This window comes from Trichechus manatus, unplaced genomic scaffold (genome assembly GCF_000243295.1).
Source record: "Trichechus manatus latirostris isolate Lorelei unplaced genomic scaffold, TriManLat1.0 scaffold00001, whole genome shotgun sequence".
Lineage (NCBI taxonomy): Eukaryota > Metazoa > Chordata > Mammalia > Sirenia > Trichechidae > Trichechus > Trichechus manatus.
Genome location: NW_004443937.1, coordinates 24940061 through 24953356, shown reverse-complemented (window position 1 = coordinate 24953356; position 13296 = coordinate 24940061). Strand labels below are relative to the sequence as shown.

The window sequence follows — 13296 nt, the reverse complement described above, 5'->3', positions numbered from 1 at the left end:
TGCTAAAAACCACTGAATTCTACACCTTGAAATTATTAAAATGATGAATTATGTGAATTTTATCTCATTTAAAAAAAAAAATAGCCATACATACCTGGTACATTAAACAAATTCAATTTTTTGTAAAATCAAAATGCAACTTTTTTGTTGTTGTTGTTATACACTGTCCTTTAGAATCTCTTCCAATTTCAAAATTACCTGAATCTATGCTTGGTAGGACCCAGGGACTCAAATGACCCCTGAGTTGTAGACCCCACATGACTGTGAAGACAGTCTGGGTAACCAGCTGGTTTCTGTGAGACCAGTGATACCGCTGGACTCTAACATGAGGTGTTGGGTGTGAGTAGAGCGGTTGGGGGTGGATCAAGCCAGGGCACCACTGGACAATGGGAAGAGGAGGAAGTAGTGAAGACTTCCCCAGATTTTGAGTAAGGTTAGGTTGTTTCAATTTCTTTGAGCCTGAGAAGAAACAGAGAAGCACCATTTCTGCTTCAAGACACATGTGAAGAGGTGTAGATTCAGGTGAGTTGCTTTGCTTACATTTTCCTCTCATTTTAATAGCCTATACCAGGAGTTCTTAAACTTTGGTGGGCATCAGAACCACCTTGAGAGCTAGGGAAATAAGATTCCTGAGCCCCACCTCCAAAGGTGCTGATTCAGTAGATCTGGGGCGGGGGTCCAAGAAGCTGAGTTTCTGACAAGCTCCAAGGGGTCTGATACTGCTGGTCTGTGAACCACACTTCAGGTAGAACTGACTTATACAATGTTTGTTTGTTTTTTCCTTTCTTCCTGCTAAAGAAGTGGAGAGATTTACTTGGTGACAGAGCTTTGTGTAGGCCCTGTTATTATTGGTGATTGTATGATTTAAGAGAGTGTCTCTCAATCCAAATTACATTGTGATCAGAAAGCTAAATTCACTCCCTTAGAGTTGAGGTGGGCCATGGAGTTGAGGAGGAAGAGAATGACAGGAAAAGAGAGCCAAACCCCTGCTATGTAACTCAGAGACATCTGGAGTTTAGCGTCATCCTTTGTATCCTCAGGGCCTCCCAGGCCCAAAACTTGAATGTCTCTGAAATTTTGAGTAAATTATTAAGAAACAGAAAATTGCAAAAGTTTTTCTAGATGTCTTATATTCCTTTTATTTCTAGTTTTCTGAGAGTTTATGTCATGAATGGGTATTGAACATTAGCATGCTCTTCTTGCATTTATTGAAAAGGTAACTAGTTTTCCTTTTATTCCGTTAATATGGTGATTTAAATTGATTGATGTTTGAACGTTAAACCAACCTCACATTTCTAGAATAAACACACTTGGTTGTGATTTATTATTCTGTTTATATATATTGGTAAATTTAATTTGCTAATATTTTGTTAAAGATTTTGTGTCTGTGTTTGTAAGGATTATTGGTCTGTAGTTTTATTTCAATGTTTTTACCTGGTTTTGGTAAAAGGGTTTTGCTGGCCTCATAAAACAAGTTGGAAAGTAAGCCATCCTTCTCTATCTCAGAAATAGTTTGTGTAGAATTGGTATTATTTTTCATGAAATGTTTGGTAGAATTCACTAGAAAAGGCATCAGGTTCTGGAGTTTTCTTTGTGGAAAGATTTGCTATAGTTAGTTTCTATAATAATATATATAGTTAGTTTAAATATAGTTAGTTTCAATCGCATCATATGCATCCAAAAGCTGGACAATGAATTAGGAAGACCAAAGAAGAATTGACGCCTTGAGTTGTGGTGTTGACGAAGAATATTGAACATACCACGGACTGCCAAAAGAGTAGACAGGTCTTTCTTGGAAGAAGTACAACCAGAATGCTCCTTAGATGCAAGGATGGCGAGATTACTTCTTACATACTTTGGACATGTTGTCAGGAGGGATCAGTCCCTGGAGAAGGATATCATGCTTGGTAAAGTACAGGGTCAGCGAAAAAGAGGAAGACCCTCAATAAGATGGATTGACACAGTGGCTGCAACAAAGAGCTCAAGTGTACCAACGATTGTGAGGATGGCCCAGGACCAGGCAGTGTTTCATTCTGTTGTACATAGTGTCGCTATGAGTCGGAACCAACTCAACGGCATCTAACAACAACATAATAACTATAAGACTATACAGATTTTTGTATCATCTCATGTCAATTTTGGTAGGTTAAATTTTTAAAGAAACTTGTTCATTTCACTGTGGTAATAATCCTTCTTCCATACATGCTATTGGCAACTTGTGCTTGTCTCTTTTTGTTCTCAATCAATTAATTAATCTAGCTAGCTAGGGTTTTACCTTTTTTTTTTTAATTTCCAAGCAATCAATTTTTGTTGTTGTTCTGATTCTATCTTGCTCATTCTCTGTTTTGTTAAGCTCTGCTTTTTTCCCCTCCTGCCTTCTTTTTAACTATTTGAATTTTTTTTAGAATTCCATTTTAATTATCCATTGGCTTTTTGGCTATACTTTTTTGCATTATTTTTCAGTCATTGATCCAGAGATTATAATAAAATCTTAACTTTTTTTTTTTTTACAGTCAACTTGGAGTAAATATTGTACTGCTTCACATAAAATGTAGAAATTGTGCAATCATGTTAGTCTGTTTACCACCCCCTAATCCTTTATGTTATAGTTGTCACGTGTATTATATGTTATAAATCCCGCAATACGATTTTATCATTTTTGCTTTAAATACTCTCAAATATTTTAAAGAAATTTAAAATAATAATGTTTTATATTTATTTCCTTTTCTACATTTCCAGTGCTCTTTTATCCTTCCTGAAGATTTGAGTTTCCAGCTGGTATTATTTCTCTTCATTTGAACTTCTCTGAGCCTTTCTTATAGTACACTTGTAAAAACACCAAAAACCAGACCTGTTGCCATCAAGCCGATTCTGACTGATAGTGACCCTACAGGACAGAGTAGAACTTCCCCATAGGGTTTCCAAGGCTGTAAGCTTTACGGAAGCGGACTGCTACATCTTTCTCCCATGGAGCCGCTGGTGGGTTCAAACCACTGATCTTTCTGTTAGCAGCTGAGTGCTTAGTCACTGCATCACTAAGGCTCCTTTAGTGCACTTCTACTAGTGGTAAGTTCTCTTAGTTTTCTTTTCTCTGAAAATACCTTTATTTTGCCTTCATTCTTGAAGCATGTTTTAAAATTATAGATTGGCAGGTATTTTCCTTTGAGCACATTAAAGAGGTGTTCCACTGTCCTTTAGCTTCCATTGTTTCTGCTTAAAAGTTGATTGTCATTTGAATTGTTTACCTTCTTTATGTAATGTGTCATTTATCTAGGCTTGGATACAAAGAATAATAATGAGATCTAAAATTATTCTATTTTATGTAATCAAGTCAATCGGTGTCTCCAGAGATCGAAACAAAGGATAGTCAAAAATATATGTATGTTTGCTTTATTTTGTATTCTTTTGATTCCTAGAGAGGATGCAAGCTTTTGTATGTTTATTGTCCACTTGTGTTTCTTATTTTTTAAAGGGACAGCAGGTTCCCTGATACAATTCTGCCATCAGGATTTCTGCACTTTATGTAAGGAAGGAAAGGATGGTTGGGATGAAGGAAAATGAAGGAAAGGAAGGAGGCAATCTGCTCTGGAGCTCTGTGTTTGGGTAGCCAGATCTTTGTCAATCCTGACTCCCAGTCTGAGATCGTTCTGTCCAATCCTGCTTCCACCCCTTTTTATTTTTCACAGGCATTATTCCCCAAAATATGCCTTGTACTTCTACCTCTTGCACTTCTTGTACTTCTACCTCTGTCCCAACAACTGCTTCCCAGACGATCCAACGGACATAGCTTCCCTTTGTATTTACCATAGCCTACCAAGTCTAGAAAGGAGCCATGGTGGTGCAGCGGTTTAGTGCTTGGCCACTAACTGAAAGGTCAGCAGTACAAACTCACCAGCGGCTCCGTGGGAGAAAGATGTGGCAGTCCGCTTTCATAAAGATTTACAGCCTTGGAAACCCTATGGAGGAGTTCTACTCTGCCCTGTGGTGTTGCTATGAGTCAGAAACAACTTGATGGCCACAGGTTTGGTTTCAGTTTTCTGACTAGCCCTAGGGTCACCTGGCTCCTGCCTACCTCTCCAAAGTTATTTTATATCATGGCTTTCCAGTGTTATTTATGGGCCAACCAAAGTGTTCCCCAGATTTGGTATCCCAACCTCCTTCCAGACTCAGCATCTTTGCATTAGCGGTATCTGCTATCTGAAATGCTCTCCCCCAACCCATGCTTGGGTTCTTTCTCATCTTGCATTTCTCAACTCAGTGTCCTTTCTCAGAAAGGCCTTCCCTGACTACCCTAGCTAGCATAGTTCTACCCAGTCATTCTCCATACCCTTCACTGCTTGGATTTCTTTTGTTTATTTGCCCTCTCCCCTGACCAATGAAATTTAAGCTCCGTGAGAGCAGAAGCCTTGCCTGTCTCATTCATGCTAGTATTCTCAGTGCCTAGAAAGGTTCCTGATATAGTACAGGCTCACTAGATGTTTGCTGAATAAATGAAGGAATGACTCTGAAATCATTAGCCCTATTTTATAAGGTACAGAAAGGTTAAATGGCCAGATCAAGAGCACAGTAATGGGGCCCAAATTTTTTTTTAATTTTGTGTTTTAAGTGAAAGTTTACAATTCCAGTTAGTCTCTCATACAAAAAATTTATACATACTTTGTTCTATGACCCTACTTGCTCTCCCTATGCTGTGACAGCAACTCTTCCTTTCCACCCCAGATTTCCCATGTCCATTCAACCAGGTCATGACCCTCTCTGCCTTCTCATCTCACCTCCGGACAAGAGCTGCTCATTTAATCTCATGTATCTACTTGAGCTAAGAAGCACACTCTTCACGAGTATCATGTCCTAAAGTCCAGTCTAATCTTTGTCTGAAGAGTTGGCCTCAGGAATGGTTTAAGTTTTGGGCTAACAGAGAGCCTGGGGGCCACATCTTCCAGGGTCCTTCAAGTCTCAATCAAACCATTAAGTCTGGTATTTTTACTAGAATTTGAGTTCTGCACCCCACTTTTCTCCTGCTCCATCAGGAACTCTCTGCTGTGTTCCCTGTCAGGGCAGTCATTGTGGTAGCCGGGCACCATCTAGTTCTTCTGATCTCAGTGGGGCCCAAATTTTGTCTCAAGTATCAGAACCCAAATTCACTGCTCTTTCCGCTACACCTTCTGAGAGATTGGTGTAGTTTAGTGCTGCTCAAGCGCCAGTCCGCAATAAGGAAAGGAGCTTGTGATAGAATGTAAATTAATGCAGTGCTTCCTTCATCAAGAAATCTTGCTATGAAAAAGAAAAAAAAATGCTAGCAAAACTAAACAGTATGCTTAGCGACTTTATGTTATGACACAAGTCTCTAATCTTGTTACAAACAGTTCACCAACTGGCAGCTGGTCCATAGACCACACTTTTTTTGTAGTATGAGTCCTATTGATCTCTGTTCTAATCACATGGCTTTAAACTCCATGTCTCTATCGTTTCAGATGCTCTCAACGTCCTTGCCACCTGGTCCAGATGGAGTCCTCAGGCATCACAGAATTCACCACCGCCTTTGATTATGAGTTCACAAGCTTTCTGTGTGAGAGCGAGACCTTTGTCTTTGCCACCCGCATCACCACCATCCTATACTGCCTGGTGTTTCTCCTTAGTCTTGTGGGCAATGGCCTGGTGTTGTGGATCTTGATGAAGTATGAGAGCCTGGAGTCTCTCACCAATGTCTTTATCCTCAACCTGTGCCTCTCAGACCTGATTTTCTCTTCCCTACTGCCTGTGTGGCTCTCGGCATACTACTGGAAGTGGGTGCTGGGAGAATTCCTCTGTAAGCTTCTCAATTTGTTCTTCTCTGTCAGCCTCTACAGCAGCATCATCTTCCTGACCATCATGACCATCTACCGCTACCTGTCTGTGGTGAGCCCCCTGTCAACCCTGCGCGTCCACACGCTTCGCTGTCGTGTGTGGGCGACTATAGCCATATGGGCAGCCAGCATCCTGTCTTCCATTCCCGATGCCATCTCCCATGAGGTGATCTCTGGGCAGTGTGAATATTCAGAACCCAGATGGTTCCTAGCCTCAGTCTACCAGCACAACATCTTCTTTCTGCTCTCCTTGGGGATTATCCTGTTCTGCTACGTGGAGATTCTCAGAACCCTGTTGCGCTCACGATCCAAACGGCACCACAGGACGGTCAGGCTAATTTTCACCATCGTGGTGGCATACTTCCTCAGCTGGGCTCCATACAACTTGGTTTTGTTTCTGAAGACACTGCAGCAACTTAGGATCATTCAGAGCTGTGAGGTCATCCAGCAGCTGGAGTATGCTGTGCAAGTCTGCAACAAGGTTGCCTTCTCCCACTGCTGCTTCAACCCTGTGCTTTATGTCTTCGTCGGGGTCAAGTTCCGCAGACACCTCAAGAGTCTACTCCGGCAGTTCTGGCTCTGCAAGCAGCAGGTGCCCAGCCCTATCCCTACCCCACACTCCCCAGGGGCCTTCAACTATGAGGGTGCCTCCTTCTATTGAAGGGGAGTTTGGTGGTAGACGAGGTGGACAGTGGAGCTGGAGTGGGAGTAAGGAGAAGTGAGGCAGGAAGGAATACTGCAGAAGGGCACAACAGTGGGGATGCTGGCACTGCAGGAGTAGGGGTGAAAGAAATACATTATACAAGTGAGTCCTACATATCCCCTCATCTGGGGAAAAGTGGCTTTCCAGCTGGGAATTTTATATGGCTATTCAGAAAAACATTTCTTGGATTCTGAGTTCATCATTCATTCATTCATTTATTCATTCACTTAGACAAGGATTTCTTATCATCGGTTGGTTCAGAAGGTACTAAAACATAGAAGGATTCCCAGAAAGGGGCATCCTTCAAGACTTTATGAAGGGCTAAAGCTCAGTGTGTGTAATAATTATACCGATGCAAGTTGCTGGCAAGATGGTCTCTCCCCTCCCTGACTGAAGGGTTGTCCCAGCTGATTAGCTCACTGTGGAGGTGGTTGGCTCTGTATTCTTCAGTGACTGCTGAACGAGACTGTCTGCAGAACAAAAGTCACCACACCCTCCAAGAGCCACAGTCACAACAAAATCTGGATCCTAAAAACCCTCCACTAGATTGGAGACATGTTCTGTATGGTAGCTCCAGTTCCTGACACATGAATGTTTATTCAGTAAATATTTTATTGAGGGAATGAATATAATAAGTGCTACCCTCTGCACTAAGCATTTATTTGTGGGATACAAAGATTAGTGAGATGAGCTGCCACCCTCAAGATGCCAACAGTCCAACTTTGAAGGTCCAGATATGTAAATACCCACCTTGGTGAAGTCTTGTTGGTTGAAGCGTCCTCCAAAACTTTGTCCTTTTAAGGTGGATATTGAGCTGACATTTCATATTCACCACTTTCCGTTGAAAATGTTCTTCTCTTAGGATGTAGAACAAAATTCTAACTCACAGAAAAGGACCAGATTTACTGGCCTGACAGACTGGAGAAACCCTGAGAGTATGGCCCCCGGACGCCATTTAAGCTCAGTAGTGAAATCACTCCCGAGGTTCACCGTTCACCCAGGGATTGGACAGCCTCATAAAACAAAACTGGACTAATGAGGCACACCAGTCCAGGGACAAGGACTAGAAGGCAGGAGGGGACAGGAAAGCTGGTGGTAGGGAACCCAAGGCTGAGAAGGGAGAGTGTTGACATGCCGTGGGATTGTCAAACATTGTCATAGGACAATATGTGTACTGTTTAATGAGAAATTATTTGCTCTGTAAACCTTCATCTAAAGGTACAAAATAAAATAATTATCTATGTGAGATCAAATTGACAGCAGCAACTCTAAAGGCTTAATGGGAAGCCTAAGGGGCAGTAAGTTGAAGATAATGGTGATAGAATAATTCGGAAAAGGATGGTGAGAATAGCAGCACAACTGGAAGAATGTAATCAATGTCACTGAATTGTACATGTAGAAACTTTTGAAATGATGTAATTTTGGCTATGTATATTTTCACTAAAAAAAAAAAGGTCCTCCAAGGTTGAGAAGGGAGAGTGTTGACCTGTCGTGGGGTTGTTAACCAATCTCATAAAACAATATGTGTACTGACTGTTTAATGAGAAACTATTTGTTCTGTAAACCTTCATCTAAAGTACAATAAAAAAAATAAATTAGAAGGAAAAAAAGAATCCAAGGAAAGAGGCACAAAGGAAGAGAGGTATGAATGGGAAGACAGAGGCAGTGTGGGTGAGACTGCTGAAAAGGAGCAGCCAGAGAGCTGCACATGAGTGACCAAACTCTACAAGACATTCTTTGACCACTACCATTACTGGCCACAAACCTCCTGCCCTTCCCTTCCAACCGCCCACTGAAACCACAGTTCCACCTCAGCTGGACTCTTCCAGGGCAGTCCCATTAGCCAGTCATAAACAGGTGCCTTGGACACAGGACTACAGACCTCTTGCCACTTCTGGAACTTAAAAAAATCCATGGGAGTTCCTAGGAAGATCTTGTTCATAGCATTTGCACCTCCAGGGATCCCTCAGACAAAATCAGGAAGAAAGGACCTCACTGATCTCTGCACAGGAGCATGTTTCCCAGTCCAGGCAGCCCCAGACCTCAGATGGCCCCAGATGAACTGGAAGTTCCTCAGGGCACAAATCCAGAGTTTCATATTTCTAGAATTTCCCTCGGTACCCAGCAATGTTTGTGATTAGTTGAGCAGGTGAACACAAGACATTTTTTTTTTTCTGTTCCATTTTCTCATTTCACACTTGCCTACATTACGTCTTCTGGGCAGCATCAGGTACCCACCCAGTAGGCTTCCCAAGAACCTTGTCTTTAGGGTCCACCAGCCCCAACATCTCCTGGTTCATTTGGAGTTAAGCTTTGCTGAATTTCTGAAAGCTCTCTTTTGTGAAATCTGCCTCTGATGGGACAAAGAGGCCCAGAGTATGGAAAGTCCAGTAGAATAGACCCCCAAAGTAAACTGAGAAGGCTCACGGGATTTGAGCCCTGGACTTAAACCCCAATTCCAAGCTCTTTTACTTACCCACTGTGACCTTGGAAGAGTCCCTGGATGGTGCAAACGGTCAACAAGCTCAGCTGCTAACTGAAAGGTTGGAGGTTCAAGTCCACCCCTCCTAACTGAAAGGATGGGGGTTCAAGTCTAAGCAGAGGTACCTCAGAAGATAGATCTGGAGATCTACTTCCAAATAGTCAGCCATTGAAAACCTTCTGGAGCTCAGTTCTACTCTGACACATATGGGGTCGCCCTGAGTCGGAATCAACTTGATGGCAACTGTTTTTGGTGACCTTGGGCCTCTCTGAGCTTCAGCTTTCTCATCCATAAAACTGTAGAGATACCAATAATCCAACAACACAGACTCTGCCCACATGATGGGGTGTGTGAGATCATGTATATAGAAGTGCTTGTTTTTTAAACCATTCAGGCTCAGACAAATATGAATCAGTAACATAATCATCTCATAAAAACAGAAAGCCTCTCTGTATTTTATGCACAAATTAAAGATTAGCATGTATTAACTTACCTCTAATTGATTATGTTCTCTGATTTCTACTCAAGAGCATTATGATTCCTAAAACCTCTCTGCTTATGGGATATCTGGTTTAGGATTTGGGGTAAAGGATACAGAAGGAGGATTGGAGAATAAAGTCTGTGTGGGTCAGGATGATGGGAAACTAGCTCAATTAAAACCTTGGGCAAAATTGCCCAAGAGGTTAAAATTGTCTTGAGTGCTCCATGGCTCAGTTTTCTGTCCTCCGTCTCTTGCCTGGCCTGGCATGCAAGTCTTCTGTCTCTAAGTCCAAGGCTTTTTTCTGTCTCATGACCCGTTTTTGTCTGAACAAGGACCTTCCAGAGATATAGCCCTCCAACTGGAAGGAATACTACTGCTTCCTGGTGGGAATTTCAGGCATCCTGAAAACTTGGTGGGACGTACTTTGGGAATTTGAGGGGAAAGTTTGGGAAGGGGAAGAAGGGTTATCCAACTCTTTACCAAGTTATACTGACTATAGAGCTCTTCTCTTCACCTTGGGCCTAGCTCAGATTTTAGGTGTGGGGTTGTTTGTTGCAGCCTCCTCCTACCCTCCCACTGCCCCCTCTACAAAAAGAAACGTGGCCAGAGGAACCAAAGGAGGACAAGGTCAGCCCAGTTCCTTGACTTTGACAATGTCAGAAAATCAGATTTGAACATCTCTCATGCTTAGAGGGAAGAAATCGACATAAGATGGGCATGGGGAATTGGGTGATTGTAGGTGATTGTGGGGGATGAGAGAGGGATGCAGACATCTAGGTGGTCTGTTTGTCAAATTTGTGGAGTGCCTTCTCTGTGCAACAGCAGTACAAAGCCTGGGTTGGGGGTGGGGGCAGGGGTAATGAGACCACAAACATGAATGAGGCTCACTTTCAAGTTGGCCACCCTCTAGTTATTCCCATTCTGGGAAATGTTTCCATAAGATTACTCCAGTCCCAATTAATTCCTGTCCTTTTTCCAACAAGACATGATGGAGAGAAAATGACATGGCTTGACTGTCCACACAGCTGGAAATGCACACAAACGTGTCATTAAAACTATTCCAAAGCATTCTACAATGAACTTTGAGTTTGAGGTAGGAAGTACCCGCCTTTATCTGCCCCCCCCCCCCACCACCACTTTGGTTATAACTGGTTCAATAATCTGCCTCTTAGATTTTTTCAAATAGTAAGGATAATGTGGGTTAAAAAAGGAAAAAAAAAAAAAACTGAACACTGGTAATTTGTCAAAGCATCTTCTATTTCATACTTAGAGGAGACCCACAAATGTAGGAAATCACCCTCTCTGGGTCCTTAGTGAGCCACTTTCGCTCATTTGGAGCTTGTTTCCGCATCTTAACTGGAGAGGGTTGAACTCAGTGATCTTTCAAACAGTGATTAAAAACAAAAGTCTATGTGTCTATAACGTCATGGGTTGTATTTCCATGAGGTTCTTCAAATCTATAGCTTAGGGCACAAGTTCAAATGGGTGGAAGGGGAATTCCAGTGTACGGCAGAACTCTCCATGAAGTTCAGTGTCTACTTTCCCTACACAGAAGGCTGCACCTAACTACAGACAAGCACAGGAGATTGGAAGCTGACATTTAGTGAAACCTGATACGTGCTGGGTCCATACATTGCCAACATTTCACAACCTCCCTGTGAAGTTTCTACTGTTTTCTCTAGTTTGACTGAGAAGGCCATCAAGGCTTAAAGAGATCACATTCCAAACTAGCCTGCATCTTACCCCCCATGGAGAACTTGAAAAAATATTGGTGCCTGGGTATTCTGATGTAACTGGTCTGAGGTGAAACCTGGCATGGGGATTTTTAAAAGCTAACCTGTAGCTCTAGTGTGCAGCCAAGTCTGAGAACCACTGATATAGGGCATTTAATCATCCAGTAGTTCACGCAACAAATATTTATTAGGCATCTATTATGGGCCCAGCACTGTGCTACGTGCCTGGCACATATAATGCCACATTTTCCACAACAGCTTTGCAAGGTGGCTATTAAGCCTGCTACCTAGACAAGAAAAGAGAGATTTGGAGAGATAAATGACTTGCCCGAGCGCACAGAATCAGTTAGAGCCAGAACAGGGATTTTCAACTTGGGTCTGTCTTGTCCCCAAACACTTACTCTTTCTATCACATCATACTTTATCACCAGACAAGGGATGTATCCATCAGGGCTCTTAGCTACAAGCAATAGAAACCACCTCTAGCTGACATGGCAGAATGGACATGTATTGAAAAGATTTGGGGCATGATTGCATAGTGATTGTGTTGGAGGTACATCAGGGTACAGACTCATGATGTCTGCAACTAGATCACAGGTAGTTCAATAAACCAAGAAAGAAGAAGAAAGAAAGAAAGAGTGAGAGAGAGGAAAAAGGGGGAGAGAGAGATAGAAAGGGAGAGAGAGCTAGAAAGGGAGAAAGGGAATACATAAAAAATTAAGGGAAAAATAAAATACAGAACAGTTTATCCTCAAAGAAGAAGAAAAGATGTTCGGCAGCTCACAAAATTGCTGGCAGGCTAGCAGAAACAGTCAGGACTAAGCCAGTCTCTGGTACAACTGTCCCAGAATCCAGAGGTTTCAGCAAGCAATTCCAGAAAGCCTTGTCCCATCGCCACTCCGGAGAACAGGTGAATGAGGCTCACAGACTGAGCTGGGGCCACATGGCCACACTCTGGCCTCAGTAGAGTTGGAGAATCCAGCTCTGACTTCCTTGGCTCCTGGAGGGGAAGTGGGCTCTGCCTCGCACAAAGACTCATGTGGTGGAAATTCCCCCAAACTAAGGAAGGAGTCCAGCTACCAAATCAACAAATGGCCACCGCATATAGGAAAGAGGTTGCTGAGGTTTCACTACTGCCCAGCCTTGTTGAGTCTAAGCCACCAAGAGAGGAAACCAGGGATATTATACCACTGTGCCCACCCAAGGAGCCCTGGTGGTGCTGTGGTTAAAGGGATCGACTGCTAACCGAAAAGTTGGAGGCTTGAAACCACCAGCAGCTCCGCGGGAGAAAAATGTGGCAGTCTGCTTCCGTAGAGAGTTACAACCTTGGAAACCCTAGGGGTTGCTATGAGTCAGAATTGACTTGACAGCAGTGGGTTTGGGTTAGTTTTTTTGGTGTCCACCCAAAGTTATTTAGGAGAAGCCTTTGACAAACAATACGACCAGACCCCGCACCAAACTCAGTACAACTACTCCCTGGCCAGGCCAAAAGATCTGCTGAATGAAACAGTGGTGCTCTTGGGAAATCGTTGTTATTGTTAGGTGCCGTCCAGTTGGTTCCAACTCATAGCAACCTGATGTACAACAGAACGAAACACTGCCCCGTCCTGCAACATCTTCACAATCGTAGCTATGTTTGAGCCCATTGTTGCAGCCAGTGTGTCAGTCCATCTCATTGAAGGTCTTCCTCTTTTTCGCTGACCCTCTCCCAAGTGTGATGTCCTTCTCCAGTAATGGTCCTTCCAATAACATGTCCAAAATAAGACAAAGTCTCGCCATCCTCACTTCTAAAGAGACTTTTGGCTGTATTTCTTCCAAGACAGATTTGTTCATTCTTCTGGCAGTCCATGGTATATTCAATATTCTTCACCAACACCATAAACCAAAGGCAGCAATTCTTCTTTGGTCTTCCTTACTCATTGACCAGCTTTTGCACGATAGAAAATACTATGGCTTGAACGGTCACCTGATCTTCGACAAGGGCCCAAAGTCCATCAAATGGGGAAAAAACAGTCTTTTTAACAAATGGTGCTGGCAAAACTGGATATCCATTT

General features: G+C 42.7%; 1 protein-coding gene across 2 annotated transcripts; it reads left to right on the top strand.

Annotated features, from left to right (window-relative positions):
- The first annotated feature begins 415 nt into the window (after positions 1-415).
- On the top strand, positions 416-7462 carry XCR1 (X-C motif chemokine receptor 1). 2 transcript variants are annotated; one of them, XM_023730269.1, is made up of 2 exons: positions 416-522; positions 5472-7462. In XM_023730269.1, exon 2 carries the CDS (start codon positions 5503-5505, stop codon positions 6502-6504), a length of 1002 nt encoding a protein of 333 aa, XP_023586037.1. In that variant the 5' UTR covers positions 416-522; positions 5472-5502; the 3' UTR covers positions 6505-7462. The 2 variants fall into 2 exon arrangements, with proteins under 2 accessions (XP_023586037.1, XP_004368515.1); XM_004368458.2 differs by lacking the exon at positions 416-522 and adding an exon at positions 2965-3066.
- The last annotated feature ends 5834 nt before the right edge of the window (positions 7463-13296 follow it).

Bases quoted from the DNA above. Each gene is read 5' to 3' on its own strand.
- XCR1 (XM_023730269.1), top strand. From the start codon at position 5,503: ATGGAGTCCTCAGGCATCACAGAATTCACCACCGCCTTTGATTATGAG.